At 39.1% G+C, this 19,636-nt stretch overlaps 1 protein-coding gene across 1 annotated transcript in view; it reads left to right on the forward strand.

The window, feature by feature from the left end:
* Positions 1-3,116: 3,116 nt before the first annotated feature.
* RPF1 (ribosome production factor 1 homolog (S. cerevisiae)) overlaps positions 3,117-19,636 on the forward strand; it is a 22,156-nt gene continuing 5,636 nt past the window's right edge. Inside the window, exons 1-3 of the mRNA XM_010006731.1 lie at positions 3,117-3,233; positions 5,472-5,502; positions 6,179-6,321. Coding sequence (XP_010005033.1) covers positions 3,117-3,233; positions 5,472-5,502; positions 6,179-6,321 — 291 coding nt within the window. The remainder of the gene's footprint in view (positions 3,234-5,471; positions 5,503-6,178; positions 6,322-19,636) is intronic.

Here is a 19,636-nt window from a genome sequence, read left to right on the forward strand (position 1 = left end):
TGAACCATTCCTTCAAAACACCACAGCCCCTTGTTACGTGGAAAGCACAAGAAGCGTCTCCCTTAAACTATATTTTCCCTCTGAAAACTAGCCCTGCGATTCACCAGAGGTGTTAGACCTTCACCTTGTTAGCTAGCAAAGCTGCAGGGTGCACAGAAACCATGGCTGTTTTTCCCTGAGGGCTGGATCAGCAGGCTCTGCCTGTGCTGGGCCACTCTCTGCTCTCTCCTCGGCTCTCAGCCAAGGTGCTGCTGCACCGAAGCCCATCCTGTGAGCCACCTGCAGGCGTGTCCCCGGGGAAGCTTGTGACTGATGCTGGGCATGGGATGAGAGGAATGACAGAAACCTGTCTCCTTAGCTAGGTTGTCAGGGCTGGGCAATTAGCAAGAGAAAGGTGTCCCCAAAGGTTTCAAAATCACCCCACATTCCAGTTGAGATCAGTCACAGCATTTTTGCTCATTTGAGGGTGGATCTCTTAAAGAGCTGACCCAATTGGATACAGACAGGGAGACAAATAGATCTGTGGACAGGAAGGCTTCATTTTTACAGGATTAATTTTTAGAGAAGAAATGAGCTTAAATAATTTTTAACCAATGGCTTGGGAGTATTTCTAGTGCTTTTATTAATGTATAGCCATTTATAAACAAATTAACATGTCTAAAATATAAATAAGCAAAATAAATTAAGAGCAACAATGGTCTGTTTACAGTCTTCCTCTTCCATCTTTATAGTTATTTGTGGTTGGTTACAATGTTTTACAGCTGCCAAAGGAAAAATGGAGACAATTAGGAAAAAAATTTAAAAATAATAAAATATTTGAATGAAGCTTTTACTTCACCTACATTTTCACACTACAACAAATGTGGCTGTTAATTTTCAATGCCTCCAGTCTCAGGCTTGGGACCTAAAGTTCACATGGATTTCCTATAAGGACCAAGCTGGTTTGCAAAACTGTGATACACTCCTGGGTTCCGACTTAAAAAGTGTACCTGTATTTAGTGTGTTCCTAAATATGTTTATAGGTTTCTATCTCACTTGATTATTTTTTTAATTGTTAATATAAACTCCAGTCTGAAGAGTTGGCTGTCCTGCTAATATTTGTGTTTAGCTGTGCTCATAGTCCGTAGCACTGATTCTCCAGAGCATCTAAAAAGGAAGTAAACATAACGAAATATCCCACAACCAAGATGTTGAAGATTTCCTTCCCTTTTCACCCTGAAAAGTCAACCAAAGTGTACAAAATACCAAACAAATTAATTCAGAAGAATTGTGCATACTTCTTGAAGAAATAAAAATAGTGTGTCTGGCCTGCTTAATGAGGAGAATCATCCAGGAATAGATTTTATATTTAGTCGATCTGGATTGATGCCAAACCTATTTCATAGCTCAGTGAAAATAATGTGTAGGTAATTTAGATATTCTGCACAAAACAAGACCTTTTCTTTTCTCTGCATGTGACCAAATAACACTTGATAAATAATTTGCTTCATAATGTTTTTCTCTGATGCTTGACAATTTGTTTTATATGTCTACTTTTCATAGTTTTACTAGCTGTGGTCAAGCAAGGCCTAGTTGTGGCAGTGAAAGTTGCCACTGACACAGAAGGCTCAGCAGTGGGATGGCAAGGCACCACTCAGATAAGCCAAGATTAATTAATTTATTTATCTTGTCCACCTTTTCCAGGCAGACACTAACCTAACCTCACTTGTCTGAACTTTCATATCTTGCCCATGCATGACCTCAGAACATGAAGAATTCCTTCACCGGAGACACTGCTGGTGAGGTTCACCATGATGCATCAGAGGGCAGCTGGATATGACACAACATATTTCTTATGTCAGATGCTCAGCCACAGCATTTGGGTTGCAGAGTATAGCAAAGAGCCTCCATCCACTGACTGGCACAAGAGTGTTGCTACAGTCCTTCTCCCCAGGCTAAAAGGCAACTGTCCATCAGCTGACTTTCAGTGCTGATAGTTATTGTTAATTATTTGATCAATAAATAGCTGTCCAAAAGCTTCACAAGACTACAACATTCCTCTTGCATTATATCCAAGATTGTCAGCTTCCAATTGTCAGCTGACAGTTTAGCTATTGAAGAGGCATAAACAGCAGTGGGAAGATGGAGAGAAGCAGTTGTACCATACAGTATTACAAGCCCCTAAATAGCCAGGTTGTACACACACTCATTTCCGTGGTGTAGCAATAAAAAGGCTGCGTTCTGGTTCTCTAATTTTTTGACTGTAAGCAGTTTTAATTCAGTTTTGTTTTCATTGTGTAACTTCCATATTTGCATATCCTGGTATTTCTACACACATTCTGAAAGGTGAGCAGACAGTTTCCCAAGAGACTGATAATCAACAAGATAAACCATACAGATTTGTATAGGGTTTGTAACTCTCAGGCTTCCTATGCAAAGGCAAGACCATATGCCACTTACTCAACCTCACAGCATGCACTGTGATCAATTGGTGTGAAATATATATTTTGGCATATATTATATACATATTTGTGAAGTTGCTTTTTTAAAATGTGCTGTTCTTTTTCAAAATGCCAAATGCTCAACAAATATCTGCCTGTCCCAGTGCCTTTGTGCTGCCCACTGTGACCCTTTTGACCAGACCTTCTCGTGCGGAAGGGGACATCCATCACTGCCCACTCTGCAATTCCAGCAGGACCTGCCCAGCAAACCTGGTCCTGCAGGACAGAGGAAGGTTTGGACCCTGGCATGGACAGAGGAAAGCTGGTCTCTCACCGGGAAACCTAGAGTGTCTTCTCCTCAGAGTGCAGGTATGGCTATTCTGACCCTTAGGCTCTGTTCTAGTTAGATTAAATGAGAACATTTCTTATAGATTAAATGTCTTTGCTGAGAGAGTAAGGTAGGCCAAAAGCAGACATTATTAATCCACTAAACATTACTGTGCTGCAGCCAAGTTTGTAACAAACATAACAGTAGGGATCATTGTTTGGTATAAATTGCCAGGCAATCATTTCCACAAGCTGAGACTCAGCCCCAGCATGCCTGACAAGCTCACAAGGGGCAGGAAATGCAAATACAGCCTCTAGAAATACATGCCTGCCACTCGCTCACCCAGCAGCGCATCCCCTATCCTCATCATGGCCACTGCCATCCCAGAGCAAGGGCACAACTCTGTCTCCTTATCACTGCTCAAAAAATTCCCTGATGATTTTTCCACAAACCCCTGTGTCCCTACAGATGCTTCTGTAACACTGGTAATTGTGGATTGTTAGGGCAGTGGTTTGCTGTGTTTGAAGAGTGCAATTTCACACAGACTTAATGCAAGAAGTCAAGGGATTAGACATTAGCCTCACTAGAAGAAAAGCTATAAAATAAAAGAAAATATTTTAAGGCACAAAAACTTAAACTGTGTGAAGTTTAATTCCAGCTGAGCAATTACAAGGCTAGAAAACAGGCACAGGCATTGTACAGCCTGAGCCCACCCAGAGGTCAGCCTTTATGGTGGGATTGCTGCTGGTGTCTCCACAATGACTAATAATTTACTGAGGCCACATGATTGGAGTGATGAGCACTGTATTGAAGAATTTCTTCAGGGCAGATGGGGCTCCATGGCAGCTGTTTGTCAGCAAGTCAAGGGCAGCTTTGGGAGAAATTTCTCTGACTGAGCTGCAAACCTTCCCTTCTCCAAGCATGGTAACTTAGCCTGGCACTTGGGCTTGTCACAGAGGTTCTCAGGAACCACAGCAAGATCTGCTTCAAAGTGTGCTAGATTGTGCTTCTTAAAAGTAGAGGAATCCTGCAAAGCCCAGGAGGTTTTGGTTGCTTTGCTGTCAGTAATTCCCATTTGTTCAGCTACCCTTGCAAACCACACATGCTACTCCTCTCTCAGCACACGTGTAGTTTTCAAAATAGAAAGTTTCCAGTAACTACATGTAATGTAAGCACCTGTGCCAAACAGGGCTTCCCCGTGGGAAGGGAGAGAGGTTATTTTTGCAAAGATAAAAGGGCCTCTCCTCATCCCTCTCTCCTGTTTACATATGTACACTCCTGACTCCTGACAGGAGTCAGAAACTTTCCAGAACATCATTGTGAGAATTGGTTTTAATGTATCAAAGCATCCTTGGTGTTGTTAGCATAGTCACATAATTATCTTCAGAAAAACTGACACCCATATGTTCATGCGCATAAATTATTGTGTGGATCTCTTTTATACCTTTAGTTTCAGTTTCTGGGAAAGATACACCACTGGGTGCTTAGTCTGGTAGTTGCTTCAGAATGTGTCAACTGCCTATGCCCTGGGTAAAATGTTCAGAAACATGGCAGTGCAGCTCAATATAAGCCAAAGCCTAACTGGGCTCAGAATGTGATGCAAGAATATGATGCACCTCTTTTATTTCACCAGAGATTTCTTAAAAAGACACAAATTTAAAAATAAGAATGGAGATGAATAGAAATGTATGGTAGGCAAAGCATGGAAAAAAAAACCTTGTAGCAGGCAATAAAGTCTTCATAGTTCAAGGCAGAAAGCCTGACTTGAAATTTCCATATCAGTGTTTTGTAGGTACCCTGATACCCTGGGTAGCTTAGCCACATCTGACACTTTTCTGTTTAGATTGGAGATACCAGATTAAAGGCCTAATCTGCTGAACTTCTCACAATCCTTATGAACTTGGAATAAATGCAGTAAAAGAAGCTGCGTATGATCTCAGAAATCAGTTGCAGCATTTTCAGGTCTTGGCCTTAGACAGGAGCTAGCTCATAATGTAATTCTTTAATGCTGGCCTATTGTATGCTTATCTTTATGGTTTGAAACTGATTTATCCCACTATTAAGAGTATGCTACTCTATGCATATTTGATACGTTCATTTTACTGAAACTATTAAATGCAGTATGTTAGGACTTGAAAAAATATCTATTGCTTTTTATAAACACCTGTGTTACACTTTTACTCAAGTGATTTTAGTAAATCATCTTGATTTTATTTTATTCAGTTGGGTTAGTTTGACATATCTACACAAGGTATCTGTTGACTATTCTGATTCTCCTGTAAGAGGAATAAAAGAACATTCTTCCATTCTGCTGATCTCTTTGCACCTTGGGAATGCAAACTGATACTCCAATATTTCAGGCTTTACTGGAGCAGAGAACAGTATTTAATGTTGGTTGCTAGAATACTAGTGATTTTTATAATGATTCACTGTAGTACTCTTGGACTAGCATTGCCAAATTTATTAATCATAGGAATTTCACATGCAAATTAGCTACACAGTTCTGCATCATAATACAGTAATCTGTCTTCACATGTATTAATGCCCTTGAATAAGCATGTCATGTTACAGCAGTACATGGTTTCTCCATGCCATTCCAAAACCTGTCAAAAGCTCACTAGAAGCCCAATCTTCAAGTGTCAGGTTTTTTGTTCCTTACTTTTGATTTTCTGAAGTGTGAGAGTATTTCTCTCCAAGACTTTTTTGTGTCTGTCTATTTTCAGGTTATTTTTGGGCTAAGATTCCACCAGCCAAGTCAGTACTTCTCTTGCTCTAGTGAAGTTTTTTAAATGTATTTCTGCCCTGGCGTGAGTAGGCTCAACAATACCACTGTCCACCACTTATGTTGAGGATTAAAAATGCCCATCTCAGTACACATTTCAGAAACTGTTTCCTTCCCTGCTCTGGAAGCTGCTCCAGTTTACATACTGACCTTGTAAATCCTAGACATTCCGCAAAAGAAATCCACATCTTTTCCTCTCTTGCTTTATAACTACTCCAAACATTTATTTCATAAAAGTCAAGGTGAGAATGAGGGAACTGACAGTTTTGTGTGGGATATTTTACAAGGAAAGACCATGGAAGAAATGCTGCACAGCAAATGGAGACAATTAATGCAGTTGTGTTCCCAACCACCCACCAACCTGCCCTCCTCGTTGCTGCCTGAAGACATGAAGATCCAGAGGAACAGGAGGAGCAAAGAGATCTAGCAGGAGAAATGGAAAAGAAAACTCAGAACAAGGCAACTGAAGATGAGCAGGGGAAAAAAAGCAAGGGAATAGAAGAAGGAACATTAGGATGGGTAACACCGGGGAGGTCAGAGACCTTCACTTTGGTGACAGAGAACCAGTAGGAGTTACCTATGCATAAATCCAGTTTACAGGATGTTTCATTTACTCTGATAATTACTTAACATTTATTCATTTTACAGATAGAGCCTCCATAGGATATGCCAGAGAGATAAAAGTAAGAGGCATAAACTTAAGTGACTTCGCTGAAGATTACAAATACCAACCCAACAAACCAACAGCTGGAGAAAATGTCACTACCTGTCTGTTACGAAACCTGCGAGAGGTGGGGCAAGGCAAAGTGAAAAGCATTAAATATGTAAAAGAAGGAGGGAGAAATTATAAACTAATCTAAAAAGTTTGAACCACACATATTCAGATGACACAGCAAACCATTTTTTTTAAAGAAGGAAGGTACTATTAAGGTTTAAAACCAGTAAAAAAATACAATGACAATAAGAGATTAAAAACATTCACAAGAGTAACTGCAGAATAACTGCATCATGGATTATGACACTAAAGCTGGGTGCATTCATTCTTGTGGCATTGAGAGAATGGCAGGCAAAAGGAATAAATACAAATTAAAAAAGAACATAAACAGGACATAAATAGTGATAAGAAAAATACAGCCCTTAACACTATGTTGTTGGGATTATCATTACAAGTAGCTCTACAGCATATGGCCTTTTATTCTCAGGTAAAAGTCAAGCTTAGTTCAGAAACCTTCTCAATTTTATATTTTCCTTGGTTTTATCTCTGATCCTACTTTGATCTCCAGCACTAAATAAGCTACCATGAGTCTAGTATAGTTGTTTCTTACTGCACTGAGCTGCAATCAGCAAGCATTCCTAGATAATACTTACTGTCACTTGGGTCATGATGCCCTGCTGTTTTGTCACCTCCCGGTCTTGGATCTCACAGAGGTATAATGGCAGTATAGGAGCTGTAGCCCTATAAAAAGTGTCATCTTAATATCAGAGGAGGAGCTATACATAAGGGGTTGGCTCCACAAATGTGACTATTTCATTATTTATTTAGTAACATGGCTCTTTTTTTTCCTCCAGGCAAAGGAGGAAAACCTATTCCTTTAATAAAGGAACAGGCCTACTGCAACAAAGGAAACGAGAGCAAAAATATAGAGAAGGACACATCCTAACCTCATTAATATCAGTGGGAACTGAACTGCCTTCATCTTCAGTGGGGACAGAACTTCAAAGACATAGGAATCACCTGTAAAATCTGAAGGATAAAATCTGAACCTGTTGTGGTCTATGACATAAACAGTGTTTAGAGGATGGAAGTGTAGTCCCGACATGGTGGAAATGTCCCCAGCAGGAGATTCACACCCTGGCTGGACCACAGCCTTGTCCCCATGCTGCCAGGGTGGTTGTTAGGACACATATTAGCAATGCTTGGGCAGATTCTGTGACAGAAGAACCTCTCTGCAGCAGGACCATGCAGAAGCTGGGCAGAGATGAACCTTCTCTTCTTGAACACTGTCTCTCTTCTGTTTGTGGCTTTACTTTCAGTGCCTAAGTTAGAAATCATTAATTTCAAGTTATGTTCCATGTGGTATCTGCACCACCAGTCCATTGCAGGTCATATCACGAAAAAAAACCCCAAACATTTTTAGAAAAGCCCCTTTAAAAGAATTATGTTTACCATGTGGCAACATGTCTGTCTATTATACAACAATAATTTTCAGTCCCTGGATGTAGAGAGATCTACAGACAACCCTTAAGAAAGCCATAAATATGACTTAAAAATACAAGTTCCTGAACATTTCCCATACATAAAAATTTGTAAGGAAGCCTGTGCCTGTATTGCAAAACTATAGGGAAATTTCAAAACCTACACTTTTTGCAAGTCAGACCAATATTGTATGTCAAAATATACAGTTGGGGTTTTGGGGTTGTTTGGGGGTTTTTTATTTTTAAGAGAGAGAGCACTGGTCAGAATCCTGCAGGAACAGAGAACTTAAGATTTCAATTTTTTTTTTTATTTTTTTTTTTAAATAGAACACAGTATTTTATTTAATGCTAAATACCTTTAGTTTCCAGTACACTCATTTCAACAATCAGAATGTATACAGTCAGTGTAAGAACTGACAAATGAAGCATGTGGTTTTGCTGCTTTGAAAAACACACCACAATGCTATTTGAGTTTGTAGGCTTAGTTTGGTAATCCAGCTAAACTGTCAACTAGACAGATAGAGCAATAAAGGTGAAACACAGTATTGCAGGTAAGAAACTAATATTTATTTCATGGTGCCCATCTTTTCCAGAGCTTTGTGGGATCAAGTAACACTCTTAAACATGACACTGTTCACCACAAAAGAAAATTGATTAGATTAAACCAATATGGTTTAAGTGGAATATGGACCAAGTGAAACAGAGCAGCTTCATGGCCTGTGCCACATACACCATAAGCTTGGTACCCTCCCTAAGCAAGGGAAATGTCAAGGGCTAACAGCATCTGAAGTAAGTGTAGCCTAATTTAAATGTAGCATTGTATGAGGCATGACAGTAAGATTAACTGAGTGAAAAACTAGAACAAAAAAAACCCAAAACTGGACAAATTTATAAATGCACTGTACAAGTTAAGAAGAAATTGTGCAAGGTGTTCAGGAGAGGAGAAATACGTTTCTTCTAAGAGGATGTAGGTGTGGCTAATGCACAAAAAAGATTTTTAAAATTAATAATAATAATGATAATAACAATAATAATAATCCTGTTGATGCTGTGTTCTTTTGATGTTTGAAGTAATAATTAGTCTGGCGTCACGTTTGAGTGATAACTACTACTTTCATCACACAGTTTTTCTAAGCTTGAGAGACCAGTTTTCAAAAGCTCTCTAGTAAAGCTATTATGTTACCAGTATTAATTCCACCAGAAGAAACTGGTAAAGGATGATCAGAAATACTGAGGGTGAGTCCTGGCTTTTCAGTATCTTCTCAGGATTAGGCTTCAAAATTAAAGTGAGCTTTTCTGACAGTAATCATTCATAATTGCAACTGAAAATGATGCAATTGGCAAATTCTCAACAGCCTTTGAAATTGGACCGAATACATCCAAAGGTATAAACCTTTAAATTATTTCATACACAGACACTTTTCACCAGCTTTCTCAATTATAACTCGTGTTTTTGTTCTTAAACAAAACCAAAACAACAACAAAACCAAACCAACCAAAAAACTGAATGAACAAACAAAAACCCCAAACAAAACACAAAAGTGTGCTATTTCTTTCATTGCTGATACAGTTTTGTATCTGTTACTGTTTTGCATTTTTTGTTTTGAATACTCCCAGAGGAGGCTGTCACTGCAGATGGCCAGACTCTGCCAGATGTCTGGCTTTCTGTGCAGCTCAGCCACTTCGCTCCATAGCAGGTAGTAGATGCCCCAGCTTACTTCACCTAACTCCAATTAATGTGGGTTTTTTTATTCTTCAGGTTTATTAAAAAACAACTCTTGGACTTAAATCAAAGCACTTTTAGCAGTACAGATATTTGGATTCCTGTTACTCCGGACTCCCATAGCACCGTGTCCCAGGTGGCTTAAACTGAAAAGCATCCCAGTAAGTCTTGTATATTTACATATATATCAAATCACAGTATGTGATTTTCCGAATCACAGTAGGTGGAATCTTGGGTTGGGAATACACCAGAACATCCGGTAGCATTGAAGTTTTAGGTAGTGATTGTTAAAAATTCTTGGAAATGCAAGAAGTATGTAAAGGCCAGATGGTTCAGTAAGATAACAGATTAAGTGGCATCAAAATGTGGGACAACAGAGTGAAGAGGGTTATCTCATTTTTGAAATGAGAAAAATGGAAACCATTTATTAATTCAAACATGAAGGGGACAGCACTCTTCAAAGAGTTTTGAACTGCAGTGAGCTGTGGAGTGCCTGTCTCTACCTAAGGCAGGATAATACCTAGAAATATAGCAAATAGGTGAGTGTACCAGACTGACATCTCACCTGAAACAACAAAATCACCTTATTTCATTTCTGCCAACAGGCATATGGAATGAAAGATCTTGAGCCTAAAGAAAAGCAAATCATTGTGCCCACAAAAACCTGGACTGCTTCCTCATGAGATGGTGTTAAGGACAGGCTGCTCTCCATGCAAAGCTGGCGGGGTGCCCAGAAAAAACAGCCACACAGCCAATGGATGTGGTTTGTCCTTGTCAGGATGGCAGTCTGGCAGTCTGTTCCCAGGACTACCAAGTAAATACACCTGAGTGAACAAGTGAGACCAAAATTTGAAATATCAGCCTCAGCCTGGATAAAAGCCTGGTAAACTATACGCTTAGTTGTAAAAAAAACCCTAGAATTACATGCTAAAGATCCTCAGGAGGGATCTGCATAGAGACTGCAACCATGTGAGCAGTATATTCTAGTTAAGTTTTTAAAAAGCACAACAGAACATGGTCTCAACAAATGACTTGTGTGCAGGATCTAGAGCAGTTTTCTGGGGCTCACCAGCAATTCTATCACTGCATCTCTCAGTGCTTCTGTGGCTGGCATCCTATCAACAACATCAAACCTGCAGGTTGTGTAACAAGATAATGATGCAAACCTTAGGGATGAAAGTGGAGGTGCTGGTTGGATGACAAAGTCCCACCACCCACATACAGTAAAAAATAATTGAGATTAGGTGAGGCTGTAGTCAAACATGAAACATTAAACATACTGTTTATTAAAAATCACAGAACCAATTAAACTGAATTTATAGAAACTATTTATTAAACAGATTAGAATGCCTGAAGTGACCTGTGTGATCTTCTAGTCTGACTTCCTGGGTAATGGAGAGCAGATTTCCCTGAACTAGTTCCTGTCTGAAGTAGATTGTATCTTTTTAAGGGAGAAACATCACATCTTGATATAAATATCAACAGGAAAATTACTGTAATTCTTGGTAACCCTCTCAATGGTTAATTATGGGTAACTCTAAATTGAGATTGTAAGTTGAGGATCTTTGGCTGCTATGGCTAAGCCGTGTATTTTTAAATGAATATTTACTATATAGGAAGGTACAGAAAGGACCCACATTAACTTTCTCATTGATAAGCTAAATAGGTGCAACTCCTCGAGCCCTACATTAGAAGGAGAGTATCCTAATCCTTTAATCATGCCTCAGGTCTGTTCTATAAAACCCCTCTACTTTTTCATCACTCTTTTTGAACTTAGGACATGTACAATATTCCAGCTTGCCTTACGTCAGTAGCAGCTGCAGAGGATCCTCTCTGTTCTTCCTCAATATTTACTTGCTTGGGCAATGAAGAGTTAAGATTCCCTGTTCTAGTCACTGGGTCAGAGAAGCAGCCATTGTGGTCTATTAGTCTCCAACTCCTTTTCAGTGACTAGTTTCCAGGATAGGCCTCCCTTTGAGATTTGCTGGGGCCCTGTTCCTCTTTCTAGAATATGCTATGCTTACTTATCCGCATATGGCAAAGTTGTTTTAGGACTAATTTTGTAGAAGAGTAAGCCACAAAGGGATTTATCAGAGATAATCATGAGATGTTTGTGAGGAAGGAAACTGAGGAGAGGACAGGTCTCCTGAATCCCATACTGGCACTGTACTGCACAATTACATTTGAAGTTTAATTGCCATGACCAGTTGCATTGTCAGCTGATGGATACAATCCTGGAATCAGACCAAATGTTGCCATTTTTTTTCAGATGCATTTAAACCTCTCCTGTTGAAATTAACTTGAACCATTTAGCCAAAGTTTCTCCTGCCAAAGGCAACCATGTTGTACCTTCTCTTTCATAAATAATCATATATTTAGGAAAGAAAATATTTTCCAAAAGAGATCAACTTGGAAATTAAGATAAAGGAAAACATTATCTTAGCTAATTCTTCCTTATCATCTTTTGCAGTAACTTTTACTGAAATGGCGCTTTTGATTCTGCCCTCTGTCTCCTATTGCAGGCAACAGATACAGCCTGTGCTGGGTAGAGCACCAAACATGCTGGACCATGTAGACCAAGCAGAAGAGCTACTGTAGCAAAGGGTCTAATTTAAGACCAGGTTTCATGAGGAGTTTAATTCCTTTGTTCAAACCCTGTGCAATGAACAGGATTGGCTCTGACAAGCTTCTACTGTGAAATGCTCTGGAAGAGCCTGAAATCAAAGCCAGAGCTAGGGATAGTTCTTGGGAAGCTCTCTGGATTTCCTGGAGGGCAAGGTGTGGTTTTGTACGTGGGAGTTAAATGCCAGTGATTTTCTGTTACTAGTAATTAGGGGCAGCTTGAGTTTCATTAATAAGAATTACACATGCATACTGGAAAAAATAGTTTATCTGACACTGTGATTATTATATGTTGCCAGCTAAATGTCTTACAATGTTCATTACTTTTGTTATTTTGTGATTAACACTTAAAAGCGTCCAAAAGCATGTTCATGTTTTATCAACAAACAAGAAAAGAACTTCTGCCACTGAGAGTTTATAATACTAAAAGAGAAGGAAATCTCCTGGTGAATCTCCAAATTATCCCTCCAATCTGACTTATATTTTGGAACTACTTCTTGAGTTAGCTTTTTTTTATTAGCTTTAGTTTTTTATGTTCTTTATGATCACTATCAAATACAGAAATATGCTTTCCAGAAAGTTACCCTGAGGCAAACACCCAGCTTGGAAATACCAATCTTAGCAGATTTGATAGACCATTGAAGAAAGGAAACAGAATCTTATTGGGGGGAAGGGGTTGGGTAGCCTTAAATAAAAGAAATACTGCAATTATAATGACTGTTCATCAAAATTTATCCATACAGAGGAAAAAAGCTTTGTAACGTAGAAAAAAAATTCTGTTGAATTATTTTAAAAGTCCCCTCATCGCCATTGCTAACCACATGCTATCTGAATTATTATGGCAGATATCCTAACATTCTTATAAAACATTTTAAAGGGTTTATTTTTTTGTTCCATTTTAATGTTTCACAGCATCACAGGTTTTCAGTCCAGAAGAAAGAATTGTGATTCTCCAGCCTGATCTTTATTGCACAGTACAGGTGACAATTATATGAAGTGATCTCTACCTAATTTTTGTGGAGCTAAAACACTTCCTTCAGAAAAAAATCACCTTTTTGATTTAAAGATTTCAAGTGATGGGGGATACTTCAGAGGCTTGTGAAGTATCTAATTTCCCCACCACCACCCCCCATGGCTTAGTTAGTTTAACGGTTTTGTTTGTTTTAGTTTTGGTTTTTAATCACAAAATATCTCCTGGCTCAGCTTTCAAAACGCTACATCTTTTAAAAGATTTGTCTGCTAAACTGAAGATTTCTGTAATTACAGTTATTCTCTTTATTGATGTAATTCCTGGTGAGTTAGGTCTTACGTGATTTACTGATAGGCCAAAGAAATTAAGCTTTTTAAGTCTCTTCTGTAAGAAGAGTTTTGAGATCCCAAGTCAACCACATAGTTCTGCTTGATCAGTTTCTCATTTTTTGTCTCAGTATCAGGCCAAGACATACTGCTCCACCAACAAAATCCCTGTTGCTACCGTGTGCTCCCCACATTTATCCACAGGGATTGCATTTCTGTGCACTTTTAATTGCTTTTCTGTATCATTACTTTTCCTAATGCAGTCCCCCATCAGATAACTGATCTATTTTTTTCCTAGAAATATTTACCTGCACTTAATTACAGTAAAATGCACATTGTTCAAGTTAGTTCATCTTACCAGAGATTCTGGTAACACCGTCGAAAAAGTCCTTATCGTGTATCACTTCACAGATTCTATTTCTTATACAAATATTATCTTCTGGGTTCGTAAACTAACTAATAGGTATTACTAGCCATATATAAATACTTCTGACCTATTAATAATGCCAAGTAGAAAATGATCCTGACTACTTTATCCCAATTTAAAATGTGAAGTATCCACTAGGAGGTTATGAGTAATACAGCCAAACACTGGAATGTATTAAGGAGTGATCTGCAAGGGAAACTACACTTTCACTTGAGGTATTTTACTCTATAACAAAATAGTTACCTCATCTCTACAGTAACACCTACGTTGCACTAGATTTGAACAAGGAGAAAATTCTTAGGTTTCTGTGGGCAACTTGCAAGCAGATACAAAGTTCTATTTATTAGAGAAATTATTCCACTGCAGTGCAAATACACCTTAATATAAAATAACAGGGACTTAAGAAATAAAATGAAGACAGCATTTTCTGAAAAATATCTGGCTAGAAATGAGTCACACCTAAATGTTAGATAAACTCTTTCTTCTTCAGTATGTGAAGGAATGTTTTATTAAGGTATCCCAAGCTATGTGAAATTGCCACCAGCAGAAAGATAATGGCATTACTTCCTACAAGGAGGACAAAGCAGCAAAACTAATTCAGCAACATACCAGGTTGGAAACAGTAGGTGCTTCTTCAGTACTTTGCCATGGGCAGCTATTGGATAAGCTTCTCAAAAAGTCCAAATGCATCAAATTACAATTTTTCATAGAATTTCTGCTTGGGGAAATTCCAGTTTTCTGCATTAGACACTTGAAGCTCCAGCAAACTCTTTAACTCCTTTTTCTTTTTTCTTTTTTTTTTTTTTCTTTTTTTTTTTTTTTCTTTTTTTTTTTTTTTCTTTTTTTTTTTTTTTCTTTTTTTTTTTTTTTCTTTTTTTTTTTTTTTCTTTTTTTTTTTTTTTCTTTTTTTTTTTTTTTCTTTTTTTTTTTTTTTCTTTTTTTTTTTTTTTCTTTTTTTTTTTTTTTCTTTTTTTTTTTTTTTCTTTTTTTTTTTTTTTCTTTTTTTTTTTTTTTCTTTTTTTTTTTTTTTCTTTTTTTTTTTTGGCTTGCATACAATTAATACATTATCTAGAAGTTTTAATCTTTTAATCTACCAACTAACCAGAAGTGCTGATAGACCTGTAGTAAATCAAACTCCCAGTATCCCTCAGGCTAATCTGCCCAGATTAAGATAATGGGCAGCTATGCCATCTTGATAGGTAGGAAAGATAGATAGAAGGAATTACAACGTCAGTTATAACTAGGTTTAAGATGGTGTTGACAACCATACATAAAGCAGCTGTTTTTTTTAAACTCTAATAAGCTTCAACACTGGCCATTCACATGCAGCAAGTGATGGACTTTCTGTAATTTTTAAACATTATGTTTGCAAGGTTTTGTGCAAGAATACCACATAAAATGCCTCTTTTTTACAATGTTCTCCTTTGCTTGATTTTTCCTTACATTATTTAAGTTTCGCTCTCTCAGGCTTCCTAAAACTTCTCAAAATATCCAGCTTTGGTGTCTTGCACTGGGCATTCTAAATTCATAGATACATTCAATAGATTTTGTTTTGGTAAACCTGTTTAATTTTCCCATCTGTATAATGGACATAATACCTTCTTTCCAATAAGCAAGTTGATGTTTGTGCGCAGCTCAGATACTATAAAGAAGAGTGACCCAGAAAAGCATATGAAAAAAATTAATTTTTGTGTTGAGTTATGGGATGAGGAGGACAGGCATTGGGCACACAAAGGAAGATCTAGTGTTCATCTTGAAATGTTGAATAATATCCAACTTTATTGAGCATAATCCCCATTTTATTAATTCGAGAGATGGCCCTAGGTGACTGAAAATACTGAAATTAAAACTGTAAATAAAATCCACTAAGGAATGCAAGCCTGTAAGTCCCAAACAGATATCTTGAAAGCTACCCACACAGTCCCTGCATAGGCACCTTGTAATTTTACTTTGCTCCCCCAACTAATGCTCCCCTGGAGAAACACCTCTGGTTATGCCCAGATCTGGGAGTAGTCTGGAAAGAGCTAAGCAGTTTAGCATTTATTCTGTTCTTTGACCTAGCTGGATGAACAAGAGGCTTTTCTACAGCAGAGATCCCAAATGGCTTGGCAGAATAATGGGTAACAAGCACCACAGGCCTAGGCTCTCTACTAAACACAACACAGGCTTTCTCTCAGAGGGACATCTCAGGTGTCCATCTTTCATATTCCAACATCTTGTGACAGGCCCATGTTCATCATTTTCCTCAGTTAAAGAGACACGGACTCAAACACAGATTCTTCTGCCACAGGGAGCATCTCCCACCACTCCTTGAATATTTCATGCTAATGAGACCACATTACCCTTTCTTCACTGTGCAAAAAGCCCAACAGAGCACCAGGCCAGAGCATAAAAGGAAACTAAGTCTTCAGCCCTGTGATGAGGGCACACACCTAGAGATTGAACCTGGTTACAACCCATTCTCTACAGCTTGGTTCTGCTTTTCTGTGTAACTTTTTAAAGTAAACTACAGGGACAATATTGAGACATGGCCAGGAATCCAATAGTCCTTCCTCTCAGGAAGAACATGCCCAGCCACTAGCTATTGGTCCAGCATTTTCTGTATCTTATTCTCCAAGCAGCAATAGTTTCAGTCAAAAAAATGCAGACAGTTCTCACCTCTGAAAAACCTGCAGGCTTGTGATTTGATTGTTCCATTGAAAGGAAAGGTGTTAGTCTCCAGAGGCTGGGAAGTCCTGTCTTTTGTATCAAATGTGGGTACTTAAACTTTTGAACTACCAGTTAAGTAACGCTGCTGTCACTAACTTTGCTAGGCAGCCAGTGTTGTTAGACAGTCCCTGAGAATGCCTACCTGAGAGGCTGCGAGCAAGAGTGCAAATCACATCTATTTTGAGGGGCCTGGCAAGGCCTCAGCCATGATCAAAGCTGTACCAATTGCTTTGCAGTTGCAAGGCTGAGGTGCTTGCAGGCATAACAAAACCCAGACCTTTGGGGTACAACTTCATTATCCACACAGTGCTGTGGAGGGGTGGGAGAACCAGCTGAACGCAGGAGTAAGAAGGGAACATTTGGCAGTGCCCTCCTGCCACTTACCCCTCCTGACTCCTGCACAAAGATGCTGCTGCAACAGCACAGGCAGTCCTGCAAGACCCCAGCTCATATTTCTGCTGCTCGTTGCTTTGTGCTGTTCAAATGCATGAGCCTCTGACTCAGCGTGACTACCAGGACACAGCACTAACTGCTACAGTTTAGCTGCATTCTGCACCACCAACACAGAGTTCAGGGGGCCTAGGGATCCTGCAGAAGGTTTTGAGGCCCATGAATGTGGACTCAGCAAAGCTTGTCCTGGAGGGAACCTTGAGCCACCTCACTTCTTACCCCTCCTCACCAGCTTTAGATCCATGACAATACTGCTTCCAAGTGTGTAACTTGGGGGATTTTGTCCTGGAGGAAAATCAGTCACTTCTCCCTTGTCCCCTGCCCTACTAACACACCAAGAATGCTTGGAACTGAGAGATTACTTTACAGACCTGCAAATTGCTGTTACCAGTTCGTGGTTGTCTGTTTTAGCAACAAGCACTAAGAATTCCAGCTCACTGATTCTGAAGGGAACTGCTTTGCCACACGAACAAGGCAATGTAAAAATAAATCCATGTTATGAATCCAAGTCAAAATTAATCCATCTGAAATGCACATACAACCGCTTTTGGATATTTTTTTTTTCTTCAAGTAAAAAACAGTCTTCTGTAGGAAGAAAGAAAGAAACCTGTAGGGCATACCTCTCTTCCAACAGAGACAATGGTTTGTTTGGGTTGGAGCCCTGCATTTTCCAGGGCTGTTTGTTCAGTATCATAAATCTCTAAAACAAGTAGTGCGTCCTCTCTACCTTCAGGTAATGACATTAAGAAAAACAAAGCAGGAAAATAACCAAAAGGTTGGTTATTATTATTTTTAAAACCCCACAACAACAACCAAACGAAAACCAAACAGTTCTCTTTCCAATAAATTATTTAATCCAGAGGCACCTTACCCTCTTCTCTTATCCCTTTCCAAACATTTTTCTAACTTAATTTCTATTTCCTAGGTGAATTTTTTGTTCTTTTAACTTAATCACAAAACATTTTTTCAATTGTTTAACATGACAGAATGGCAAAAAAATCCCAGCACTCTATTAATACAACTCAAAATTGTGTGTCCAACGCTGCAGCAGAGCCAGTGCTACTTTACAGGAAGGTTTTATCCAAAATTCCTTAGTGCTGTCATGGAATAAATCTTCATTCATCACCCTCCACTAGAGAACTTTCTTCTTGTTTTACACAAATCTAAGCTACTGGTGTTTTATGGGTTTTCTTTTTGTTTGTTTTGCTCTTTTTAATGAAGCAGTTTCTTCCAAAAGATGTTTTCCTGGCAATGCAATTTCAGCCACACACACACACACTCACACAAAGTATCCTGGTTACAATCTTATTTGTACAGAACAGAGTTCATAGCTAAAATGAGCAAAATACCCTCCAACCTCCCCTGTGAAGAAATTAAACTAATACTATGCATGTTTTTATTATTGGGGTAGTCTATTGAAGTTATAATTGTACCTGGCTAGTGATCTTATTTTACCAAGTCCTCAATGGGTTTCTGGTGTCTTTTTATTGCCCCTCCCAGGCCCTAGGAAGTTCTTGTATTCTTGTGTATCATTATTTTGTTCCTGTGAGTCCTTGGAAGTATTTAGATAATACTAGGAGTTTGTCTTTCTTCTTGCTGGGGGGAAGGAAGATGTTTTTCCACATCTAAGCACCCAGTGAGCTTCACCCGACTAGGCTGCACATCAGGTTACAATGATCCCAGCAGACACTCCACTGCAAACTGGAACTACAAATAACTTGGAATTCCCTACTAGATCTGGTAACAGCAGTGATGAAAACTCTCTGCTAATGCATTTCAGAAGTATACCTGCAGTCTCTGATATTTGAATCAGCTAGTAGGATCCAGTTACAGAAAGGCCATAGTTAACATATTCTCAACTAAGTCCCCCAAAACTTACTTACCATGGAAACCACTTATCTGTAAAGCACTAAGGATGGCTGAAATATTTTCTCTTGACAAAAACGGGAGTGAAGCCAGAAAAAGATGGGATTGTGCATAATGAGGCCTTTGATCCTTCATTCACATCTGTGTTAAGTAGAAACAACCTCGGTGAAGCAGGTTGAGTTACAGAGTGGAATTCATTTATAGGACAGAAGTAGGTTTGACACATCACCTAGTTCAGGTTCTTTCTGGAGCTTTTCCCATTATCTTAATGCATTTATGTTAACAGATTTTCGTTTCACTTTTCCAGTAAGAGAAACTTAGTAATACAAAATAGCATCTGTATCTAAAACGTGTAGACACATTCCAAGCTTTTGAGATAAATGGAGCCACTCGGTCTTGCTGAGGCTCAGAATTTTGCAGTCTGAGATGGAAAAGTGCCTGTAATTCAGGCCAGGCCCCAGAGTCCCCAGGTGCCCCATGTCTGTACCAGGGCCCTGGCTGGGCAGCGCCCGCAGAGCCCCACGCTGGAAAATCAGGTCAGGAACAGAAATCCTTGCTCCCAGCTTTGCATAGATCTCTTCAATTTACGGGTTCTCATTCAAACCCAAGTTTTATCAGGTTTTAACGGAGCAACTTCCTGGAACGTCACCATCCCAGCGCTGCGGGCCCTTTCAAGCAGGTACCTGCTGGGAGTCCTGCCGGGTGCGGTCTGGGTGTGACACGTGCCCGGGGGCCGCGACGGCACCGGCACTCACGCGCACCCTCCCCTTTTGGTGTTTTTAACCTTGACTGCCAGTCACACCGCAGCCGCCGCCTG

The sequence above is a fragment of the Chaetura pelagica genome, unplaced genomic scaffold (assembly GCF_000747805.2).
Source record: "Chaetura pelagica isolate M959 unplaced genomic scaffold, ChaPel_1.0 scaffold69, whole genome shotgun sequence".
Classification (NCBI taxonomy): domain Eukaryota; kingdom Metazoa; phylum Chordata; class Aves; order Apodiformes; family Apodidae; genus Chaetura; species Chaetura pelagica.